This window comes from Alosa sapidissima, chromosome 5 (assembly GCF_018492685.1).
Source record: "Alosa sapidissima isolate fAloSap1 chromosome 5, fAloSap1.pri, whole genome shotgun sequence".
Classification (NCBI taxonomy): Eukaryota; Metazoa; Chordata; class Actinopteri; order Clupeiformes; family Clupeidae; genus Alosa; species Alosa sapidissima.
Genome location: NC_055961.1, coordinates 11391941 through 11416887, shown reverse-complemented (window position 1 = coordinate 11416887; position 24947 = coordinate 11391941). Strand labels below are relative to the sequence as shown.

Here is a 24947-nt window from a genome sequence, read left to right as displayed (position 1 = left end):
TTACATGAAATAAGTGGAAATGGGATGGGTTGACATGGCTCCTTAAGACCAACATACAAAAAAAAGGTGGTCCTCCTAGGCCCTACAGTTCTCGAGATATTCACAGAAAACTGTCTCCGGCCACCTACAGGCCAGTTGGGGTACAGTAACATAAATGAATTTATTGTGTGGCCCCCCATGAACGGAATTCCATGAAACTTGGCGTGCATACAGAGGGTGTCATAATGATCCTACACTTCCAATTTCGTGCAGTTTTGACCATGTTAGGTCACAGATACCTGCGATTACAACACCTCATTTTTACTTTTGTGTTTTTAACTAGGTGGTGCTATACATGAAATGAGGTTATGGAATGGGTTGACATGGCCCCTTAAGATCAACATACAAAAAAAAAGGTGGTCCTCCTAAACCCTACGGTTCTTGAGATATTCACAGAAAACTGTGTCTGCCCTCCCCGCAGGGGGGAGGGGGGGGGGGGGGGGGGGCTACAGATGAAAACGAAAAACGATGGTTCCATCCTACCCATGTGGGGGTACATGCCCACCAAGTTCCGTGTCCCCCGGTCTTTCAGTGTCCCGGGAATCCTTGACGGAAATTTGGCCGTGCGAAAAAGAAAAAATAAATAAATCAATAAATCAATCTTGGACCTCTAATAATGGCAGCAGAGTGTATGGGTGAATAAATGTTTTTAATTACTTTGATCAGAGCACTGAATTTCACTCAAATTGCACATTATATGATTATCTTAAAGATAGATCTGTAGAATATTTCTATTCACATTTTTCATAAAAGCATTTCACCACCCCCCATCTCCCCCAACCCCATTCTCATCAAATCACATCAAAGTTTCGGGTCTTTCTAGCCCTAGGAGCTCTGTTTTGATTGTCATGTACAGAGATAGATTTAAATAGCAAGTAGCAGTTCAGGTTGGTCTTCCAGTTTACTCCAGTCTTATACAACATCATTCTCTCTACCCCAGCTTTATTTGAGTGGGTGTTGACACATACGTGGTTGGGGGAAAGCATTGCTGGTAACACTCTACATTAACATTCCTTTAACTTATATTAGTTAATGCATAATTGGCTGTTAAATAAACCATGAACATTAGAACCAGTTAATTGTATGTAGGCTAACATTAAAAGCTGAAATGTATGATCACCGGTAATTTAGGACATAAATTAGACGTCATATTCAAAGTCTTAATTAATGAAACATTGAAAATATAAAATGAATTACGTTGTTCAGCTTATTGGCTATCATGAACAAACCTCAAACATCAGCAGAAACCAACAAACTGGGTAATTATCGATGGTGTTAATACTTAATAAGTTCTAACTCCTGCATTGAATTAATGTTAATTAAAGGTGCAGTCCGCAATTCTAATTCATCACACACAACTTTATTTTTTTGTCTCACAGGCTGTCGATCCCAACCACTGGTGTTCATACAAGCACAGTCCTGCTGCTTTTAACTGTTCCAACCGACACAGTGCCTCAGGAGCACTGGGGGAAAGGCTAGGATGTCATTGGCTGGCAAATATCAACACTCTTTTTCCAGAATGGCGGGCTGTATCTTTAATGGAAGGTTAATGTAAAGTGCTGATACATTTCCCCTTTGGTGAATCAAATTACTGAGCCACAGTGCAGTAGTAGATAGAAGCTATTTACAGGCCATTCACTCCGAAGCAAAGATCCTTGGCATACACAGGTGAGCAACTCTCAGGCAAGGCACACAACAACAGCAACCACAACAACAAAAACACTATATTTTTTGTACTATGGCATTGTTTCGGCCTTGAAGTTGTGTTCTGTTATGTTTTATGGCGTTTTTCATACACTTGAAAATGTGCAACATCATGACACATAACTTTGTTGTTAATTCACATAGTTAAAACACAATAAGAAATTACCAGACAAAACAAACAAGCCAAACAAAAACAAATGGAAGAAAAATGCCCCACTTTAGATGAAGTGTACGTAGGTTCTATGTACATATTTTTTAACTAATGAGTTTTATGTGCTTTCCATATAAATACATGCAATTACACGCTGAACTGTGGATAAGGAGGGTGATATTTTGGGTTTGGGATAACAACATGTAATTATATATACTTACAGGAAAAGTGCACAGTGCTATTATTTATTCATGTAAGATCACTCTGATAGGCACACTTAATATAAAGTGGGGCTGAGACGTTTTAGAGGTGTGTGGTCCCTTCATGGCCGCGTGGCGTCGTAGGGCTGACCGCCGGCGGTGGTGGGCTTGGAGCTCTTCAGGAGCTCTGTGGCGGAGATCCGTCCACCGGGGGCCGCCTTGGCACTCCGGGTCCTCCGCAGCAGGGCCATGAAGCTGTCGTTCTGGGAGGAGGCCCGAGGGGTGCCCCCCATGGTCAGCATGCCCATATCACTCGGACGGCCCTCGAAGGAGTCCTTGCGCCCCAGGAGCTTCCTCTTTGACCTGCGAGTGTGAAAGGATTGTGACGAGGCATTAGCTTGACTTGCTAAGACAGCGCTGTTTTGGTATTGCAATATTTTAAGGACTGGCGTTGCAATATAAATACCTGAAAACTGCTAAGTATGCAAATACAAAAGCATCACATGGGGAAAATTATTGATAATTCTTGGACATTTGTGATATTTCAAGATTTTCTGTCTTTTTCATTTTTGTTTCAGTTTCTTTTGTTTGTGAAAAGTTAAAGCTCACCTGTGGATGATGGTGAACAGGTCCTCAGTTGTACGAGATGTTGTCTTACTGGCAAACACCTCATCTTGCCCCTCTTCAAACCCCTGCATCATGCGTGGGTCTGAAACTCCGTGCTGATATCTCTCACTTGATGGGTTTCTCCCTAGTATGCAAAGGGGGTGTTTCATTAATCATCAACACCTTAGACTAGAGCTGTCAACGACAGACAGTGTGTACTCTGCACGCTGTGCCTTACCCATGGTATTGTATTTGCCATGCCTGTGTCCTGTAGACATATAATGTTGCATTGCAATGTTTCCACCATTAACCAGTCTCTGGTCCTGAGTGGCATGTGCTGGTATGTGGCCGGTCATCCCATCCTTGTTACAGACACCGTGGCCGTTGGGCAGTATGAGCACCTCAGGTTTCTTGGCAACTTGGGGTGGCCCCATTCTGCGCTTGTCATTAGGATCACATAAATATGAGTCTGTGTTTTGTCTCAGGAAGGTGTTGCTTGGGAGTTGTGTTTCCGAGACGCTGGAGGAGAGCGACCTGCCGAGGTTCGGCTGGGTGTGGTGCTCCCCACTGCCGCTGCCTGACAGCGAGAGGGAAGACCTCTTGGGTTTGGGGATTGGAGCACGTCGCCTCTCTGGGCCGTTGTGTTGTTGGGGCTCCCGGGTCTCTGGCTGGTCCTTTTGAGCTGTCACGACCGGCTGCCATGTGGACACTGCAGGTTTGGGCGCAACTGGCGGCTTGTTCTTGGGGCTCTCGATGGAAGGAGTCGGGGTGTCTCTCTCCGCCTCCTCGGCGATGGCCTCAGCGAAGCCCTCATAGCGGCCGCCCTCGTTGTCGGAGCTGGAGACGGAGCGCAGGCGCACGTTCATGAGGTCCTCCTGGGTCACCACTGGTAGCAGCATGCTCAGGCACCGTTGCTTGGTCTTGACTGTGGCCGAGGAGTCAGAGTACCGCCGGCTAGGCTTGACTGGGTCAGCGGACTCGTCCACGGCGGGCGGGGCTGTCGTCTCGGGCAGCTGCAGGGACAGCCTCACCCTGCTGGCCCTGGACTTTTGGCCCGCAGGCTTAGGCCGCATCCGGCAGCCCATCGGGGAAGGACCGAAGATGGCCGCCGTCCGCACAGAGCTGGTGGGCGTCTCACACTGGCTGGAGTAGCCGCTGGAAGGCGATGTGGAGCCGGTAGGCTTGGAGGGGGATGTGGCGGGCGGTTGCGAAGGGGACGAACGGGAGGAGGAGGTTGGGGAGGTGAGGGAGTCCGAGCTGCTCGGGGTCTTGGCCGTCTCGCTAGCAGTAACACCCGGTGGCGGCGGCGGCGGAACAGAGCTCGGCTGGGACTTGCACGGCTCACTGGACCTCAGCTCGTTCAGAGGTCTCGAGTGCATAGACGACGCAGACACAGACACCGAGGTCTTCAGCTTAGCGACAGCAACACTGTCCACAGGCAGGGGGCTCTGCTCGCCATCCTCCAGCTTGGTGCCTATGGGGATGAGGTCGGGCAGCAGGGTGCTGTGCAGGTCCCGGGGGATGTAAAGGCTTTGGCAGCGGCGTTCGCCAGTCTTGCCCAGGGAGACGGTGCGCAACGGTGGCGCCGGCCTCTGCTTGGGCTTCCGCAGGATTATACTGCGGGCCCGGGGCCGGGGGACGGCGTCCGGCAGCAGGAGTTCGCCCTTCCTAGTGGAGGCGCTGTCGCTGCCGCTGTCGTCCGAGCTGCTGCTTGGGTACGCCATGGCATAGCTCTCACACCTGCGCCGCAAGGTCACCAGGTCGGTATCAGGAGCAGCCACAGCGGCGGCGGCCGCACACAGCGACTGGGAACGCCTGTGGGGGTCAATGGCACTGAGTGGTCGGCCTCGCCGATCCTTCTGCACTGTGGCGTAGCTCTGCTCGATCATGATGGCGGCAACTTGGTTCTGATCCATGGGCCCCACTCTGGGCCCAGAGGCCGAGACGAACACTCCGTGCGGGTGATGGAGACCTGCCATCATGGGCTGGTTGGCTGGCAGTGGAGGCTTGATGACGTCGGGCGTCAGGAAGGTCAGCGAGTCTTTCCAGTCAGGGGAGAATGTTGAGCCTTTGGGTCCATTCCAGGACTGGGTCGCAGTCGCACAGAACAGGCCAGTGTGGTCCATGGACAGGCTCTGGAACGCGTTAGGTGTGTCCACCAAGCCAAAGGGAATAAAGACGAGTACCTGACAGACGAGCCTCTTAGTGGGAGCCTGTGTCTGTCTGTTCCATCTCTGAGTGTGTAATCTTCATCCGGCTCTCACTTGAAGGGTATCTGAGATCAAGAAAATGAGAGAGAGAAATGAGTGGCAGTTCACACAGACACTCTCGCTGCAAACATGACAATATTTTGATGGCTGTCTCACACAACAGATGAAAGCCTGAAAAGACCTTGCATATGATGTCTGCACAGAGAGGTGAGAGGCCTGAAATGTTAGGGTTATCCCTCTGTACTTAACCACATGAGCAGTTTACCTGCAGAAGACTTTATTCTTCATTATTAATTATGGATACTTCTGTTTTTACATATTTTACTAATATCATCCAAACATGTGTTGTTAGTTGGAGCATGTCAGGGTTGACATGTGGTAGCATACAATAAATCCATATTTAATGTGTATTTGTGTTGCCATTGAGAACAGACTGCAGGCATGTACAAATTTAGACCTGGAGGTGGGAGGTGATGCAGCACAACATGTGACTGTAGCTTTTCAAATCGGTCAATGTTGTTATCAGTACAGCAATGCAGCGTGCGTAACTGCCACAGTTGGCTGAATTGCAGGCAACAAATGAGAGAGCATGTCCGCCCCTCTCTGAGTGTCTGACATATGAGTGGGTGTTCACTATGGTAACAGTTACCTGTGCATCCAGAGAGAGAGAGGGAGAGAGAGATAGGGAGGAATCTTGAGAATTCAGAGTCCCGCAAGCCATATTTAGTGAGGAAATGTTGAAACAAAAGAAGAAGGATATTGCATAAAGGAAAGGTGAAATGCCAATTCGAGGTACAGGAAGAAATTGTACTCGGCCAGAGGTTAGGAAACTAAAACGTACAGGATGGAAAGGATGTCAAAATATCACACATGTGGCAATATGGCAAGTGTGGGAATCCAACTCCATCTGCTAACTGCAATCAAGTTGTGCCAGCAAAACCTATTTTGGTCTGCTCTTACTTTTACTATTCAGTATCAAATGGTATTACATAACTTATGGCCCATTGTAGATAACTATGCATGCTGTGTAAAATAACTAAAGTTGGTTGAGTTACAGCAAATATCCTCAGAACAGTTGATTAACCATCTGTGGTTACAGGACATGTGTCTCCAAAGTGAAATATGTTTAAAGATTGGCCAATGAGGACGATGTACAGCACATATTAAAGAGTAGAATATTTCTATATTCCTTCTTATTTAGTTCTTTTTTTACTATGGTTATTATCAAATCTAATCCATTTTTTTTTGGTATTCATTATCTCAGAACTGCTTATATTGTACATTTCCTGAACTCACTCTCTGGTGAACTCCTTGCCCTCTTCCCCTCCCTCGAACCACACAATGCCCAGTCATTTCCTCTTTTGGTTCAGTGTTCATGTGTCGCTTTTTTGTTCCAGTCAACAGAAATGCAAACATCCACATGTGCTCACAAAAAGACACACACACAGACACACACACACACACATACAGACACATACCGGTATATGTAACACACATGGACATATGTAAAAAAATATAAGTATGATGAGGTAAGATGGTTTCCAGACGTAAGTGACAATCATTTGTAAAGATATTACATTCAGCATTTTTTCAACTTTTTAAATACCATCTGAATAAAGTGACAAGATGTCTTGAGCACAGCGTACAAGAACAAACAATTCAGCACTTCCACCATAAGCCTGCCAGAGTATAAATAAATTGCCAGCTTGATCTGACTATTATTCTACATTCAGTTTGAGAATGTGACAGCAAACCCATATGAACATCTGTGTGTTTTAGCAGCGTTCCTCTGCCGAGAGACAGCGAGCGGCTTTAAGAGTTTAAAACAAACACTGAGAAGCCCAAAGCACAAGGCAACTTCACAGACCACTGAAGCAGACAGTGGGAGTTTCAACTAAACTCAGAAAGAAAGAAAAATCACACATCTCACTGGACCCCCAATCAAAAGCAAGTGAAGTCCCCCGGGAGGAATTGGGAGTAGTGAGAACTGAGAGAGAGGGGTGGGTCAGCTTTAGGAGTGTTTCACTCCGAAGAGATCCCTGAGGGGACACACACACTATGGAGGCAGCCAGAGGATGGACGGGGATAACACTTAATTCAGAGCTCTTACTTGAGATGGAGATCTGCACACATATAAGCGCACAGAGAGACAGCCACACACACACACACACACACACACACACACACACACACACACACACACGCACACACACACACACACACACACACATACATACACACACACACACACACACACACACACACACACACACACACACACACACACATACACACACACACACACGCACACACACACACACACACACACACACACACACACACACACATACACACACACACACACACACACGCACACTTTTCTAAATGGAGGAATAATATATGCACCTGCTTAAAATGTTTCCTGCCTTGCCTACCCACATCATTTGAGAGGCTTCCCAGAATAGACTACCTCACAATTCATGCATATTATCAGCATACCAGGTATTTATGAGTAAGGTACTTCTGAAGATTGAGCAGAGATTAAAAAATATCTGCATAAATAGAATAGCGGCAAACGACCCCCCTCCCCTTCCCAAATAAATAGATCAACTTAAAGCAGTGGCAGAACAGCAATGGCAGATCAGCCACTTTATTACATCCAGGCATAAGCATATATTCATCCTAATGAAATCCAAATCACCTGTGGCTAAGCTATTTGCCTACACATTTCTGAAAGCAATTTCATGGCAGCATCGCAGCTGACGAGTTAACATGGCATTTAAAGTTAAGGGACACCGAAGAAACATATCTAGATGACATCATGAAAACAATGACATCATTTGGAAACAAACCTGAAAATCAACACACGAACACGAGAACCGACAGCGAGAATAAACAAGCGCAGAGCACACAGATGCAAATCCACTGGATGTGAAAAGAGGGAAAATGCAACAGGAAAAAAAAATCTCTGAGTCCAACTCAAGTGCCAAGCGGGGACCGAAAACAGAGATTTGATGCAGAGAGGCATCAGAGGCATATCTGACAGGGTTCAAAGAGACGAGCCATCGAGTAACAACAAGGACAAATCGAACGACAGCAAACACCAATGGCTGTGTTTCTCGACACACCAGCGAGCCCCCCTGTCGACCCTACCTTGCTGCTGGCCACGGAGACTCAAAATGTGCCTTCTGATGCAGTTCTCTCACGGACACACTCTCTCACACACACACAAACATGCTCAGCTCTGCACTCTCTCCCTCTCCCTCCCTCTCTCACTCTCTCTCTCTTTCTCTCTTTCTCCCTCTCTCCTGTTCTCTATCTCTCACTCACTCACACAGCCCCTTGCTCTAGCCCAGCACATTCATATGCTGTTACCATGACGATAGGAAGTGGGCTGTTCGCTTCCTCTCCGAGTTCAAGTTCGCTGGATGCTGAGAAATGGAGAGGGTGAGAGAGAGAGATGTGGAGTAAGATGTAAAGAAAGAAAAAAGAAAGAGAGAGAGAAGGAAGGAGGGAGGGAGGGAGGGAGTAAGAGAGAGATAGAGAGAGCGAGGAAGAGAGTAGATTACATAAGCCTGATCCTCTGGGAGAATAGAGAAGACAGTGGTGCTGTGATCACCAGGAAGAACATGCATGTTCAGTATTTATGAGCCTGAGGTAACTGCCTCAATCCCCACCAGCAGACAGCACAGTGCAGACATTAGCAGTGGGTGCACTAAAACAATGCTGTATAATTAAATCTCAGGTACTGGATCCAAATTGTTCATAATAATCACTCTCGACTGAGGGAAACAGTGAATCAAAGAAAACAGTCGAATCAAAACAAATTACACAGGGAGTTAAATTGTCATGGCTATTTCAGTAATGTATGAATATGTGGATGAAAATAGATGTAATCTATAGTGAGAAAAGAGATCTGTTTTTATACATATACATCAATGGTAATTGGACATAGCACTTTGTGGTGCTGTGCTTTTGTCCACCTGAAATCCCTGGCCATACATTATGTGCATTGTTTCTAAATATAAATATACACAGCTATAACCTAACACACCCTCAGTCAAAGTAATTACATCTATTCAGTGCTTGTGTCACATGTTGTGCACCTACACACATACGTACTGAATATCCACCCACATACACACACACACACACACACACACTTCTCGTACATACAGGGCGTGTTTGCTATTACAGTGTGAGAAATTGAGGATCTGATACCGGAGTGCATTCTGGGTCACCCCTGATAGTCACAACTCAGCGACATCTGAAATGTTTATGAAACTGCTACTCAGCCACAACAACAGCTGCGTGCTACAAGACTGGTGTATGCACATGTGTGTGTTATAATGTTGACCACTGTGCTCAGACAGAGAGAGAGCGAGATGAGAGAAAGAGAGATAAGAACACATGGTGTGAGAAAAGAGCAAGAGAGATCGAAATAAACAGACCCACCCTGTTATATTGAGCAAGATGTTCTGCTAGTGTGTGAAATAGAGGGGGAAAAACACCTGACCAGAACACTCAACACAACACAAAATGCATTATTGGATATTAGATAATCCAGTTATGCAACTAACCTATCTCATGTATATATAACTTTGCTCACAGCATTAGAACCTGAGTGTTCAGATGGATTTCTCTGCTCTCACTAACCAGAGACCCTTGACAGTGAATGCTGAAGATTTGGCTCATACGGGCTACTTCATATTAGTTATGGAGGACAGCCAGAAGGACTCGTTTTATGTAAATTGCGTCTTGACCAGAGCTGCTAGCACAGGTCCTTTGAGGCTATATTTGTGCGGATTTGAAACGCGTGTTCTGTTCTGGATTAATATGAAGCCTAGAATGCGAGTGGAATAAAAGCTCTGTTTGGATATAAGGTCCGTTCTAATGAAAGCTAAAAGCTAAACATCTGCAATTACAATGAATATAGCGTTTCATCTGATGCTGTTTTCTGGCAAGGGTACCATTGTTTATAATAATATTGATTATTATCCTGTTTTACATAAACATACTGCTCTGTTGTCTGGGCTTTTTTTGGATATCATAGACGTGAATTACTAGCCTCATCAATTATTCACAGCTCCTCTTCTGTGGTGGAGTCATTTGAGGAAGGCATTTCAGAGAGCGCAGCGTAGGCGTCCGTTTACCTGCCTGCAGCAGCCTGGATTCCCTGGGTCCTTCTCTCTGGTGCCAGGGATGCTGTGGGGTGAGACTGCTTTGTGTGTCCTCTGCTCAGGTCCCAATGGGTGAACTGGACCCCCTTACATACTGTACACACACACACACACACACACACACACACACACACACACACACGCACGCACGCACGCACGTGCATGCACACACACACACACACACACACACACACACACACACACACACACACACACACACACACACACACACACACACACACACACACACTCTATTTTGTCACACACCACTACACCTCCCTTGTAGGTGACTCTGTAACACCGCTCAACCAAAAAACCCACAAATACCAGCTCCTCCCTTAGCATAGGGGAAGTAGAGGGGTTTGACACCAGTAACAGGAAACCAGATGTAAAGTTAAGAGAAAGAAATTGATTACACAGAAAAGATACAAGTTGACAGCAAGGTGTGAGGTCATAAGCTTCATGGCAACTAAAGAGCAGAGAGCTCCTCCATGCAGTTTGAGGTGCCGCTCCTGCCTGACTGCATCGGATTAATCAACGGAAAAACAGAAGTACTTAAAATTTGGTACCAACACCCAACATGTTTCAGATGAGGGGGAAAAAAAGAAAGAAAGAAAAAAAAAAACAAGGACATGAAATCCAGCCACCGTTCAACATACAGTTCTAGTATACTGTATGTAGGCTGAGCAAAGTGTGGGAACCACGGTGGTTGTAGCAGCCTGGCTGTGAACGCTTAGGGTTATATGAATAAAGTGTGCACTGAGCTGCTGCATAATAAACACATTGTACCTCTGCCCCCTGCAGTTCTACCACAACTGTATCTCAGAGACTCACAGCACAATCAGAATATTACATAACCGTAAGTCACTTTTTCTTCTTTAGAAAGAACTGCAAGTGAGTATGATAATTTACGGCATCAGGAACTTGTTATTTATTTCAACATTCCATTTACAACTTATGTTGCAGGCCTATAAAAGTATACACCAAAAGCCTGTTCCGTGTGCTCCGTATGTTTTTATTTTTATTGCAGCATTTGTTATGTCGACCCCCTTATTTTACACGAGAACACCATGTTACTAGCCTAGAAATCTAGACGCACCCTAGCGGCAGCAAATGAATTTGCTCAGCCTGTACATGTCAATGATATAGGATGGCCCGCCAGGCTACCATGTTACAGTACCCTCCAGAATTATTGGCACCTATGCTAAAGTTGACTAATAAAAAGAGGAACATAAAATCATCTTTTAGAAATTGATCTTAATGCCTTAAGTAAAAACATGAAGAAATATCCAACCTTTAATGACACCAATTTTCTTTTAGAATGAATAATGTATCATAAATAAATAAATGTTCTTCCTTAAAATACAGGGGTCATAAGTATTGGCACCCCTATGTTAAATTCCCATAGAGGCAGGCAGATTTTTATTTTTAAAGGCCAGTTATTTCATGGATCCAGGATACTATGCATCCTGATAAAGTTCCCTTGGCCTTTGGAATTAAAATCATCATCACATACCCTTCATCATACCTAGAGATTGGCATTGTGCTGCTGCGCCCATGGTGTTCCTTGATGACTACAATTTAAAAATGATACAGATAAGATACTTGGGGAGAACATTAGGACATGGATCCCATATGATGACCTTTGACCCCATGACATTGAGTGCCTAATAGCTGATGTTCATCCCCACTACAGTACAGTATTAAAACCACTTAATTGATTTGACATGAGGACATGAAGGGACAACATCCGCCGAGGTATGCAGAAATAATGGAGGAAACGGATGCAAAGACCTTCCCGATGCGAAAAGAGTTTTCTCCATCAAGTTAATTAATTCTGTATATCGGGACACCTTACAGGATGTTATTCTGTTTGCCCCCCATTTTGCCAGTCATGTAGGCAATAGGCATGCATTTATAGCACAAAAATGGAAATGCAGTTCAGTTTAAAAAAAGGCTTACGGAAATAATGGTGGGTAGTTTGCTATGTTACAGTTGATTCCTGTTGCAAAGTCTGCTTCTTGTCAGTTCAATCATCGTTTACATTGACATGGGATGCTGATTACATTTTTTACCAGATCTACTTCAGCCCCAATGTACAGAATTACTAGCCCTCTGCCAGCCAATCAGAAAATAGTATTTCTTGTGTCTTGGGGATACATTTTCAATAATATGCCCTGTTTATTTTAAAAAGTTGGTATACCATAATTAATGTGTGGGTATTTTTGTATTTTTCAAATTACTAAATACTTGTATTTTAATTAAATACATTTTTCACATTGGTATTTTGTATTTTATTTTGTTATTTTTGTAGCAAAATAGTTTTGTGACAAATGTGTGTCCCCAGTGCTGGGTATTTGGGGGATGCACGCATTTGGAGTTGAGACCTGAGGCTGACCAAGGCCACAGCTGTAGCTGTGTGGTGCACAATCCAGACCTTCACTAACATTAGCCATTTTAAAGATTTGAAGGCATTGTATCCTCTTCTTGCTTTCAGATTCATAAAAGAAATATAACAGTCAAGCCAGTGACTAATTGTCCTTGCTGTGAGGTAGCAGTACAAACTGCAGTGACACCCCCAGAATATGGATGGTAATACATTCATTTACATTTTTAAACGGGTGCAAGCGTGCCCTCTGGTGGCCAGTATAAAAATAAACTCAAACGGAACTGCTATATTATGATTATGATATGATTATGAGATTTGAAGCTGTCATTTTAACACAGAATATGTAATCATTTATTTTCTGTACACTCTAAAATTTAAAATGAAAAAGAAAGTTAAACCCTAATTTGCAGTGTCCATCTCAGGAGATCTCAAAGAGAAACATAATTGCAACCTTTTTTGCAGTACATTTGACCTTGCTGCTTTTCCCCACCAACAGTGCACTGCAGCCATTGCATTGCATACCCTAATAAATTACCTAATGGATTAATTTCTTAATTGCATAATGGAGATTACTCCTAAATAGACACCTAAATAGATTTGTGCCACCATTCTGGATGGCACTTAACCCTGAAATTGTCTACTCAATGACAGCTTGCACACTTGCCAACTCTGCAAACTGTCTTTATAGACATCTTGTTGACTTTGTACATTTTTGTTTATTTTGCACAATACTTTTATATGCACACAAGTTTGTAAATAAATCTTTGATGGTGAACAGGTGTTGTATATCTAGCCCCTCTCAAATGGGATAGTAATGGGATAATACTAACATGAAACATAAGGCTTCATAGGCTCACCAGCGTCTCTTCTTTCTGAGGAGACTAAAGAAGGTCCATCTGTCTCCTCAGATCCTGATGAACTTCTACCGCTGCACCATTGCGAGCATCCTCACCAACTGTGTCACAGTTTGGTATGGCAACTGCTCTGCCCATGACCAGGAAGCACTGCAGAGGGTTGTGAAATCTGTGGGGGGCCCTTAATACATCTGGGCCCAGGGGCCCGAAAGTTCATAATCCGCCCATGATCCAGAGCAAGCGATGCTTTCAAAAGGCGTGCAGCATCATCAAAGACTGTTCTCACCTCAGCCACAGACTGTTCACCACACTCCCCTCCGGGAGGCGTTACAGGTCTCTCTGCACCCGAACCAGCAGGTTCAGAGGAAGCTTCTTTCCTGCGGCTGTCAGCCTACTAAACTCTAGCTCTGCATCCCGGTGGCATCCAACGAACTAAGCCCCCTCTTTGCCTGTGCCTGTTGAGGTGTCCACGACCATGGCAGCCTTGACAGGGACAACAAGGAGGCAGACATCCCCCAGTACAATGGTACTGTTACCACACTGCGCATAGCTGTACATACTGTACATATCTGTTTATATGGTTCATTCTAAATATCCATATTTATTCAGTTTTTCTGTAATATATTCTGTTGATACACTGCATATATTTATATTGTTTTTACTACTAATATAATGGTACTGCCACTACATTGCACATATCTGTACATGTTGTTCATATTACATAGTCATATTTATTTTGCTCTTATAAGGTTACTGTTAATACACTGCACATACTTATATTTAATTTATACACCTTTTGAAAACTACTGTCTACACTGCACTATATCTTTTGTCCTGTCTATGCACCACCTACTTTTGTATATCACATTGCACTTTTCTGCTTTTTTGCACTTCTGGTTAGACACAAACTGCATTTTGTTGTCTCTGTACTTGTACTCTGCACAATGACAATAAAGTTGAATCTAATCTAATCTAATAAAGCGTGTTTCACACATCGGACATCGGAGACACAATAAAGAACCCCCCCCCCAATAGGCAAATATAGGCAAATATGAGGTCCCGACAGGGGAGGGTTGTGAATGTGTGTGTGTGTGTGTGTGTGTGTGTGTGTGTGTGTGTAGGCTATGTGTTGTGTGTGTGTGTGTCTGTCTGTGTTTGTGTGCATGTCTGTGTCTGTGTGTGTCTCTTTGTGTTTCTGTGTGTGTGTGTGTGTTGTGGGGGCTATATGCATCCTACAGTTTCTTCTGTCCTTTTTACGTCATGACTGGTCACTCTCTCTCTGTGCTGTTATGCAGTGTTACGAAAAAGTGAACTTTGAACAGACACATAGACACGAGTCAGTCAATCACTTAAAAAACTGTCAAACGTGCCTGTGTGCTATTTATAGGCTTTAACAGTGCCATGTGTAACATACTTGAACATTTACGTGTTTCATGTGTATATCATAATTGGGATTTGATGTGTTAGCACTGTTGTGGCTGGCATGTTCTGGCTCAAAATGAGTGCAAAAAGGAGACACTCAGCACAGCTCGCTTTAGAATCATGTGTGTGATAAATTAAGGATAAGTTAAGATAACACAACTTATTATTGGTTTCACGCAGAGATGGTAAAAGTACACAATTTCCATACTCAAGCAGAAGTACAGAAAAAAAAGACTCTAGCAAAAGTATGAGTAGTGATTCAGCTTCTTTACTCGAGTAAAACTAACAAAGTACAGACACTGAGATGTACTTAAAGTATAAAAGTAAAAAGTATCCGAGCCTTTTTGAAGGACTATTTTACTAGTTGTTTCTGTTAAAAGAAGCGGACTGTAACCTACAATGGTATATTCCAATGGTATATTCCTGTAACTCCTTAACAACTATTTCATTGTCCCTATGGCATATCACAAAAAACTCAAGCAAGCTTGTTGCCTACTACCACAGGTATGTACTTGCAGAGAAACAAGCATTCTGTTTGAGGTAAGCTCACTGGCAGAATAGGCCTAGTAGGAAAAAGGCAGAATATTTTTATTCAACATTTTTTTAAGAAGGAAATGCAAACAAAGAATATGATGTTTTGATGTCTGTACATATTGTAATAAAGCATTGCATTCAGCAAATGTTTTCATTATCATGTAACCATTGTTTTGGTGTGGCACAGTTGCAAAGTTAATCCCCTTTTTGCATCTCTATTGTCCCATAGATTTAGGTTGAAATCAGCAGAGGTGGAAAAAGTATGAAAATATTGTACTCAAGTAAAAGTACCAATACCTTGATGAAATATTACTCAAGTACAAGTTAAAATACCGATCTGAAAATGTACTCAAGTAAAAGTAAAAAGTAGTTCATTTAAAATGTACTTTAAAGTAAAAGTTACTTAGTTACTTTTTTTGGGGGGGGGGGATACCAGAACAACCAGTTTTACCAGAGACTTTCTAATGAGGAGATACAGCACTCAAAAAATCCTCCATAGTAATGCATGGGGTTAGTTTGTAACGCCAATATGCCAGTTGTCTACACATATCACAACCCTTCCGCGGCAAAACGTTGACATGTGAATACATTGAGCCAATCATGTGGTGTGTTGTAAAATACATTGAGCCAATCATATGGTGTGCTGTGAAGACATCGTGCCAATCATCTGTTGTGATCTCGCTGCTGGAGCAAGATTGGTGTCGTGAAGCCTTACCCACACGCATTTCTGCCGAAATAGATGCACGATAAGTGCCCAAAAAGTGTTGCAATATGGCCGCCGAGTGGAGGTACTTGCCTGATAAGGATGTTGAGAAATGGAGATCTATGTGAAAAATCACCGGAGTTCTCCTTTAAGTTTGAGCAGTAGTTGATTTTCAAAGTTAGTTGCACTCATCCTTGGGTCGCTTTGCAGTGAACAGTCATCCAGCACAACTGAAAAGCCCCTCACAAGCAGCTGAGGCAGGTAGGCCAATGTTGAGTTGCAGAGAGTTTTTTTTATATTTGGAAACGAGCAGAAGGTTCAGCAGATTAAAGGGCGTCGAACTGGGGGGGGAAAGTGGGAAGTATAGGGCAATGGAGGAAAGGGCCCTTGAAAAGTGGAATACAGGGGGCACAACACTTTCATCAGTCATGTGTAATGAAGTGGAATAACACAGGGACACATGCTACACGCTAAGAAAAAGCACTAAGGCAAGGAAAGGGAAGGAACGAGCTGGAAGTAGTTAGAGAGTAGTTATCCTTTCTATCTGTGCAAATTAATATAAGCTTGGTTAGTATATTGATGGGCTATAAAAAAGGTTTTTCATTACCAAGGTGTCACACAAGAAACATTTCATGATGGATAAAAGCAAAAAGCTCTCCCAAGACCTTTGCAACCTTATTGTTGCAAAACATATCAATGAAACTGGTTACAGATGCATTTCAAAACGTCAGAATCTTCCAGTAAGCAGCATGGGAGCCATTATCTCCAAGTGGAAGAAACATCACTGCATCATCAACCGGCACAGGGCACAGGATCTCCTTGCAATATTTCTGACCAGGGAGTCAGAAGGATAGTCAATTCTAAGAGCCAAGGACCACTCGGAGAAGGCTCCAGAAAGACTTGAAGGCAGCCAATTCAATTCAATTCAATTAAACAGTTCTGGAAGTAATCTGGAACTAAAGATTAGGATTCACAAGAGGGACCCCTGGAATCTGTTTAGAACAATGGACCAAAATCACACCTAATACTGCGACTAATAGGTTTTGTCATACAGGAAATGTCTTGAAGCTGTCTTTACAAACAAAGGCTTCCACAAAGTATTGAAGAAATTTCAGTAGGCACGTTCAATAGGCTACTTTTTTCCTGTGTCATTTCACTTTAATACACAAAACTCTTTATGCTTGGATTTTTTATATGTGTGTTAATATATGTGTGGTGAAAATTTCAAATAGACTCACTGGAAGTTTAGGCTAATTACTGGAAAAAAATTAAGCGTTCAATACTTATTTCCACCATATATTTATTTTAACTGAATATTTTAACTTCCAAATTAAATGTAAAAATGAATGTCAGACGAAATGTAAAGTTTGACTGATTGGATTTTGTATACAAAACATAGTGAAAACTGTCTAAGGTCACTCTCACTCTCCCTTGCTAAAGAGCTAAATGGTTTAGTCCGCCTGCACGATTAAGGTAGTCTATCTTTTGTTTATTTAGTTGAGCGTCGCTAGTAGTGGACCGCTAATTGTTGTGCTGCTGGTGCAATGTCTTTCTCCAAGAAAGCCAAGTCAAGTTACTAAAAACAAAAGCCAAAACAGGAAAAAGAGAGACATCAAAATGAGGGCAAACAACTGCTAATAAACTTCTTTCCAAAGAAAGGTGAGCACAAACGTCAAAACACGAAATCCCATGGTGTTTGCTTGAATATCTCCAATAATAATAATAATCATTGGTGATAAAACAAACTGAGACAACCCATTGGAATAGCGGAAAATACACTTTCATAGGTTAGGCTAATCTGATGCATCTCGTGATCCAGCTCTGTTTCAGTTAGTCTTAACTTTTTTTTTTTTACTCAAGTAACGGATGGGATTTTTGATGTAGCGAAGTACAATACTTCACTCAAAAAGTAATCAAGTAAAATTTAAAATACCGATTTTATAAACTACTTAAAAAATACAAAATACACAGAAAAACTACTCAATACAGTAATGTGAGTAAATGTATTTCGTTACTTTCCACCTCTGGAAATCAGTCTTGATATTGGGAAAGCACACAATGACCTCAAATAAAAATAATTGATAACTCGCCCCAAATGCACAAAAGTAACATGAATTGAAGAGACTTCTGAAAATGTAAGAAGTAAAAAGATACTTCTGTGAAAATGTAGGGGAGTAAAGTAAAAAGTTGTTAGAAAAATAAATACTCCAGTAAAGTACAGATAGGCTACCTAAAAAAACTGCTAAGTAAAGTATTTAAGTATTTGTACTTCCCATCTTAACCCCAACTAGTTACTTCCCATATGAACTCATTACTTCCCATTGCTCATGCCAAGAAAAGTTCAGTTCTAGGGGGCTGAATTGAGTGTCTGAGTTTCCACACAAACAGCACATGAGCTTTCATTATACAAATGTTTTATGGCTTCATGCAAATTCAAAATGTAGTATTTATTTCCACAGTTCTCCTGTGATGTTTCAGGACAACAGATCCTGTTTGTCATTCTGACTCAAAAAGACAAAACACAAACACATAACATCATGCAGACTTCAACACATCATGCAAACACACTATCTAGTATTTGCACAGAACAAAAATAGCAACCATATACAGGCTTTTTACATTATATTAAAGGATTACGTTTATGGGTTAGCTTCTGTTTTCAGTTACATCATAAGCATTGTGAAATAATAATAATTTAAATCATAAATAATAATGATATTTAATTGTTTATTTTTTTTATTATTTCATATAATAATATTATTTAATAATGTTATTTAACATTTATTTATATAGCACTTTTCAAGCATAGAGCACAACGTGAATAGAAAATACTGAGACATGTGGTATGGGCATTGCTGGCATGGTCTGTGATAAAGTAGGGACCTACTCAGTGCCTCACTGATTGAGTCTACTGCCTTACTCACTGATTAAAATGTTTAAGGAACATTTCAGTCAAAACAATTTGATTATCAGACAAAAGGAGAGATGATACTGGTATTCATTCAGATCAGATTCATTTCACATCCATGTTCCCTGATAAGGATTTGTTTTAGATAGAGCTCTTCTGTTTTCTCCAGATCTTTTGGACATCAACCTACTCCCCGTGATGAGGTGGAGACTAATCTTTGGCCCAACAGAAAAGGTCAAAGTGCATGTTTTTGTCTGGGACTAGACTTACATTTAAAGTAGCCTACAAATACATGGGTTTTGCAAGTTAAGAGATCAGTATCTAAAGGCAATACAATACATTTTTTACAATTGAGAGATCAGGTGAAATCACCAAGTCATCAATATCAGTGATCAATTACTCTGAATGTTTCTTGCTGGAAGTCTCTTGCTGGAAACATTCCAACCACGTCTTAAGTGTTGTGGAAAATAGTATGTGACATCAACGACAGTGAAGGCACCTCAACAACAAAATCTTTGGTCACACATTAGGCTACCTGTCTACATTCTAGCTCTAATTTGAGTCGATTAGGCATTTCTATTAGCTGTATGCACTCTATTTTTGACTGATCGATATTGCTAGGCTCAGTCGTCAGTATTAGCCTCTATATCTTTCAGGACATGTCGAAGATCACAGGCTGTGAATTATCTGGCCGCTCAAGAATGAGGAGAACATTTGACGTCAATTGTGAGATGCAACCTCAGGACCAATAGGGTAGGCACAACCAAGAGACACAGACTATAGACTACCAATATCCTCAGCATAGCGACAGCCCAAGGCTGTGCGCTCCTCCCGTGAGAAAGAGATGAAAACAACATTAATATCAGTTAATACAACAACGGGCAAAGACGTGCTTTGAAGGGATAAGGTGGCGGAGATTCGTTTCGTTCCGCCTCTGTGAGCGTGCCTCTCTCTCTTTTTCTCTCCCTTTCTCTGCGACTCCATCTTCCTTCCAAGAGGTTGTCACGGAATGCACAGGGGTTTCTTTGAAAGACCGTCATTTCGCCACTTGATGGGAGTGACATGGAGGCTCGCGCGGCAGCTCTGGTTGGTGGCAAGCTTTCATATCTTCTTGGGTGTGCTGCTCTAATTTACCAGCGTAAAAATAGCTTATCATATCATTTTGGAAATAGATCTAAGATACCTAAATAATAATAATATGTTATTATTATTATTATTATTATTATTGTGATTGGAGAGAATTAAAGTGCATAGGACGATCAGTGACATAAATCCCACAGGTCTCTGCTTGTGCCTGATGGTGGGCTAAAAATGGAAATCGATTCCAACAATAGAATGCTGTCAGACCCAGTGAACCCTGAACGTTGACGTCCCTGATTCGCTATTTTTGGTTGTGCAATCCACCTATTAAATGTGTCAGGGCTTACTTTGCCGGTGGTATGAGCATTTCTTAAGACTTTCAGCGGCTGTTTCCAAATTTCCCTCATTCGCTCGTTTACTGAACGAGAGCGTGTGTAGCTGTAGTTGATGTCTCTTTCTGGAATCTCTCCATTAAACGTGATCAGGGTAAATATATGAGTCTACAAATCAGTCAGACGTTAAGCTAAAAGCTCTTGCAGACTTCGTCTAATATATATGTCCTCCACCTACTTGTCCCTCCCTCCCTCTCTACCCCCTCCACCTTTCACAGCAATGATTCACTCTCATGCCGCAACAATGAGTAACCAACTCTACAACACCTCTTCATTGATCTTCACTGTTGAAGAGAGTAGGAACGACTCTCCCACCCTCACGACGGAGCTGCGGCCGGTCGCTGTCAACCCCTGGGACGTTGTCGTGTGTGTGGCAGGGACGCTGGTGTCCTTCGAGAATGCGGTAGTGATCGCCTTAATAGTTTACACACCCACGCTGCGAGCGCCTATGTTCGTGCTCATCGGTAGTCTGGCATTCGCAGACATGCTCGCGGGCTTGGGGCTCATCCTGAATTTCGTAGTCACCTACATGCTGGACACGGGGCTGGTGACGCTTCTGTCCGCCGGACTGCTCATCACCGCGTTCTCTGCCTCCGTGCTCAACATCTTGGCCATCACCGTGGACCGGTATCTGTCGCTCTACAACGCGCTCACCTATCACACGGAGCGCACAGTGACTTTCACCTACGTCACGCTGATTCTCATCTGGCTGACTAGCGCCGCTCTGGGTTCGCTGCCGATCTTTGGATGGAACTGCCTGGATGATGAGGCGAATTGCAGCATCTGCCGGCCCATCAACAAAAACAACGCCGCCGCGTTGGCGGTGTCTTTCCTTCTCGTCTTCGCGCTCATCCTGCAACTGTACCTGCAGATCTGTAAGATCGCGTTCCGGCACGCACAACAAATAGCGGTGCAGCACTTTATGACTACCTCTCACGCGTCCTCCACCACCAAAGGGGTATCCACTCTCTCCATCATCCTCGGGACGTTTGCACTCTGTTGGGTCCCTTTCGCCATGTACTCCCTGGTGGCAGACAGCAGGTATCCTGCCATGTACGCGTATCTCACCGCGCTCCCTGCCATTTGCCACTCCTTCATCAACCCTATTATATACGCATTCAGAAACCCAGACATCCAACGGTCTTTGAGACTCGCCTGTTGTGGATGCCTGCCCCATAGTTTCACCATGCGCCCAAGGACACCAAGTGATGTGTAGATATCTAACCTGTTCTAAAACACACACACACACACACACCCTTCAATGATCCATGTATTGTAACTGGAAACGAGAATGCATAGGTCTGGTTATGATTCCAACTGCGTTTTATGGTTAATATTTAATGTATTTATGTATCAGAGTCACCTTTTAGTTTTGTACATTTGCATACTTTCCATTGTGCACCATACAGGAACTGGGAGTTTACTTAGGAAATATTACTTGATTTTAATGTGCGCTGTCTTCTCGGAGCCCAAGGTTTGTGAAGAATGTAATGTAGACCCCCATTGTTGGTGTAGTTGGTGGTCAGTACACATATCACTGTGAATGGAGCTGCACATCAACTTGCTTCTCTCATCACACATAGATATTTAAGACTATCTTCCACAGATGATGGTGATTTTATTATATAGGTGTATTATATAGGCGATAATTCAAAAGATGATTGTGTGTGTCTCTCCACACAGCTATGAGTGGATAAAGATATTGTAGGATAAAATGGCCTTTTCATGGGAAAAGTAGAAGTAAAAAAAAAATATGAATAATAAGCACTATCTTGATCATATCTTTAGATAAATCACAACCTCAGACTATTAGTGGTGAACTAAGACCTAGCCTAAGAAATCTTTAAGTACCATGGACAGCGGATTGCATACAGTTACCACTCAAGGCCTGTGTTGGATGCTGAGTATTCCCCTCACACTGAGGATAGCTGGTGAGAAACTATCAAGGAAATGCCAGATGCAGCAGTCCTGATCAATAATTCATAGTTAAGGGGGAAACAGCTCATTCGCAGCCGACTAAAACAGCTTAAAACATAGTCAGGCAGTGTCACCAAATGCATTTTTTACAAGTTTTGCACAATTATTGGCGATCATACCATTCTCTGGTGGAACAGTTGCAGTGCTTCACACAAACACTGGCAAAGATAACGTGTGCATTTTTTCTGTATATTCAACTAAGTTACATCTAAATTTAGGAGTATAAAAACTATCACATATTGGCCTTTTAACAGTACATGTTAGGCAGGCCTGGCAATCATTGAATCATCATCGCCCAGTTTTGCCCTGTATTGCAAGATGCATTGCAAAATGTTTTCTTGAGCCTATTTTGAACTGATGGATTTTAAAAAAAACTGATGGATATTCAATTTAGATTACTTGTATTTGTAAAAACGTACAATAGCACTATCTTATAAGGAAGTTTCTTTGAGGATGACCTCAACAGAGCTATGATTTCTAAAATATAATTTTGGTTGTTTGTACCTATTTGTAGCATAGTTTTATACTGTCTTTATATTTTTATGGATAACTGAATGACACTTATGCACAGAACCAATGGCCACATGGTAAGAATATAAAATGTCAATACCTGGTCCAACACAAAACCAAACGGAATGTTTTGTTTTGCCTTATCTACTGTCACTGGCAATAATATACTGTGGAGCCTGTGTGTAACTGGTATACTAATCTTGAAAAGATAAATGTAATCTTTGTCAATAATGTACTTTGATGTTTAGAGCAACTGTTTCAATGAAGAAGATGTGCAGTTTTCTCGTGTCAAAAACATTTTTTGGCAGTGAATCTGATATACTTGAAGATTTTGTATTTTTTATTTTTTAGGTACTCGTATGCCTAACTAGCTATGACTTAAAGCTCCATTGTTCGCTTTGTAATGGTGCATCATTGCATACATGTCTTAATGAGCTTGACTTGTCAGATTGTCTATACACTACTACATCGCCTAACAAGGATGTGTCTGCTGATATGCTCTATTCTGTCACTGTTTTGTCATTAATATCCAGCCATGCCCTTGACAGGTTATGTGACAGTTTCAAGTGAAGTGTTGCCATAACTTGTGCCAACCTAGCAACTCTTAACATCATCATCTGCTTAAACTTCTACATGGCAGGTACTCTATTGGGGGACTTGTTAGCAAACCAACCAATTAGGTATCAAAAGGATGCAAACCATTCAGTGCAACATCAGTGCAACATCTAGAAAGGCTTAAAAATATCATGGATGTGTCACCTTTCTTTGTATTTCACTTGATATTTAACCAAGGAACTTCAATGTGTCTCACTGCATTGAGCTCAAAGTGTATGTACTGAATGATGTTTACATAAAAAGAAAACTAGATTGCAGGGTCAATGTGTGGCTCCTTATTTGTGTACATATACTGTAGAAGGATGAGATACACATCTCATTTGCATCATGAAGAACTACACACTCGGGGCAACATCTAAAATTCACTCTCGTGGCAAACATATTTACTAAACTAAATCAGGATTTTAGGGTATTCTTGAAAATACTTTTTTTTTTTGGCAATTTGAGCTTGGAATGTCACTGGCCTTGTACTGACTTACCAACCAATATTTGATGCCAACAAGGTCCACAGCTTAAACTGACCAACCACCCTGGCTGCGGCTTTTTTTAGAAGAAAAAAAAAAATGCCACCGGTATGTGGCATTGTGTGGCTATGTGTCAGCTGATGCCTGGCGGGCACGGCGATGGCACCGTCCCTTCCTGGCCGTCTGTGGGCAGAACAGATGGAGACTCAGGGATGGAGGCAGCATGTGATGTCACAGGCGCGGGAGGGGGTGGGGAGGGTGGGGTGGGTACAGGGAGACAAACAGGATTCGGCACGGCTTCTTTTCCTGTCTGGGACTCCGGCTCTGATTTAGCATGGGAGGGGTTGGGGGGAAAAAAAAAGAAAAAAATAACCCGACGCTAGGTCATTTCAAAGACAACCTCCTGGCCTCCTCTCTGCTGCGAGATACATAGAAATAAACACAAACTGAGGCACACACCCACACGCATACACGCAGGATCACACTCACACACACAAACACACAAATAAACCTTGTTGTCCACCTGTGCAATAGAGAAATGACAACCATAAGTCTTTAATTGTGTTCTACATCAGCTGATTTACCTCAAGCACCTCACGTCTTTGCAAGTCATCTTCACCCTATGTGTCCTTCCAAGGCTTCTTTGAAGGTGTTTGCTGTGTTCTAACATGCACTCTGCCTGGCGTTTATCAAAGGCAAGGCCTTCGTAAGGAGGGCCTGTTCAACATCAGTATAGATAAAAGGTTCTCCGTATAGATAAAAGGTTAATTAATCCCTCCTGCAGGTCCTACCCATAGGAGGCTCCTGCTGCTGAGGAAGTCCAGATGGCCCTGAATTTGAATCACTGGGAATAAGGCAAGGACTCAAACAAACAAATCAGCATCTGATAGAGGTCTATTGGCTAAATGATGTATGTCTAAATTACTTGATTGAATTGTGCCAGTCAGCCCCGTTACAGAAAAAATCCAGTCCAAAAGTTGTTAAGAGATGATGTGGAAAAAGTCAACAC

At 42.7% G+C, this 24947-nt stretch overlaps 2 protein-coding genes across 4 annotated transcripts; one reads left to right on the top strand and one right to left on the bottom strand.

Annotated features, from left to right (window-relative positions):
- Nucleotides 1–681: 681 nt before the first annotated feature.
- On the bottom strand, nt 682–8342 carry si:ch73-362m14.2 (Nance-Horan syndrome protein). 3 transcript variants are annotated; one of them, XM_042093660.1, is made up of 5 exons: nt 8064–8342; nt 2939–4975; nt 2704–2845; nt 2561–2570; nt 2274–2457 (listed from the first exon to the last, which is right to left on the bottom strand). In XM_042093660.1, the coding sequence occupies exons 2-5, from the start codon at nt 4824–4826 to the stop codon at nt 2404–2406; spliced, it is 2094 nt and encodes a 697-aa protein (XP_041949594.1). In that variant the 5' UTR covers nt 4827–4975; nt 8064–8342; the 3' UTR covers nt 2274–2403. The 3 variants fall into 3 exon arrangements, with proteins under 3 accessions (XP_041949592.1, XP_041949593.1, XP_041949594.1); XM_042093658.1 differs by lacking the exon at nt 2561–2570 and having other exon boundaries at nt 682–2457; nt 8064–8340; XM_042093659.1 differs by lacking the exons at nt 2561–2570; nt 8064–8342 and adding an exon at nt 7763–8045 and having other exon boundaries at nt 682–2457.
- An 11096-nt stretch (nt 8343–19438) lies between these two features.
- Nucleotides 19439–22735, top strand: LOC121710034 (G-protein coupled receptor 12). The gene is made up of 2 exons (XM_042093862.1): nt 19439–19986; nt 20591–22735. Exon 2 carries the CDS (start codon nt 20593–20595, stop codon nt 21586–21588), a length of 996 nt encoding a protein of 331 aa, XP_041949796.1. The 5' UTR covers nt 19439–19986; nt 20591–20592; the 3' UTR covers nt 21589–22735.
- Nucleotides 22736–24947: the final 2212 nt, after the last annotated feature.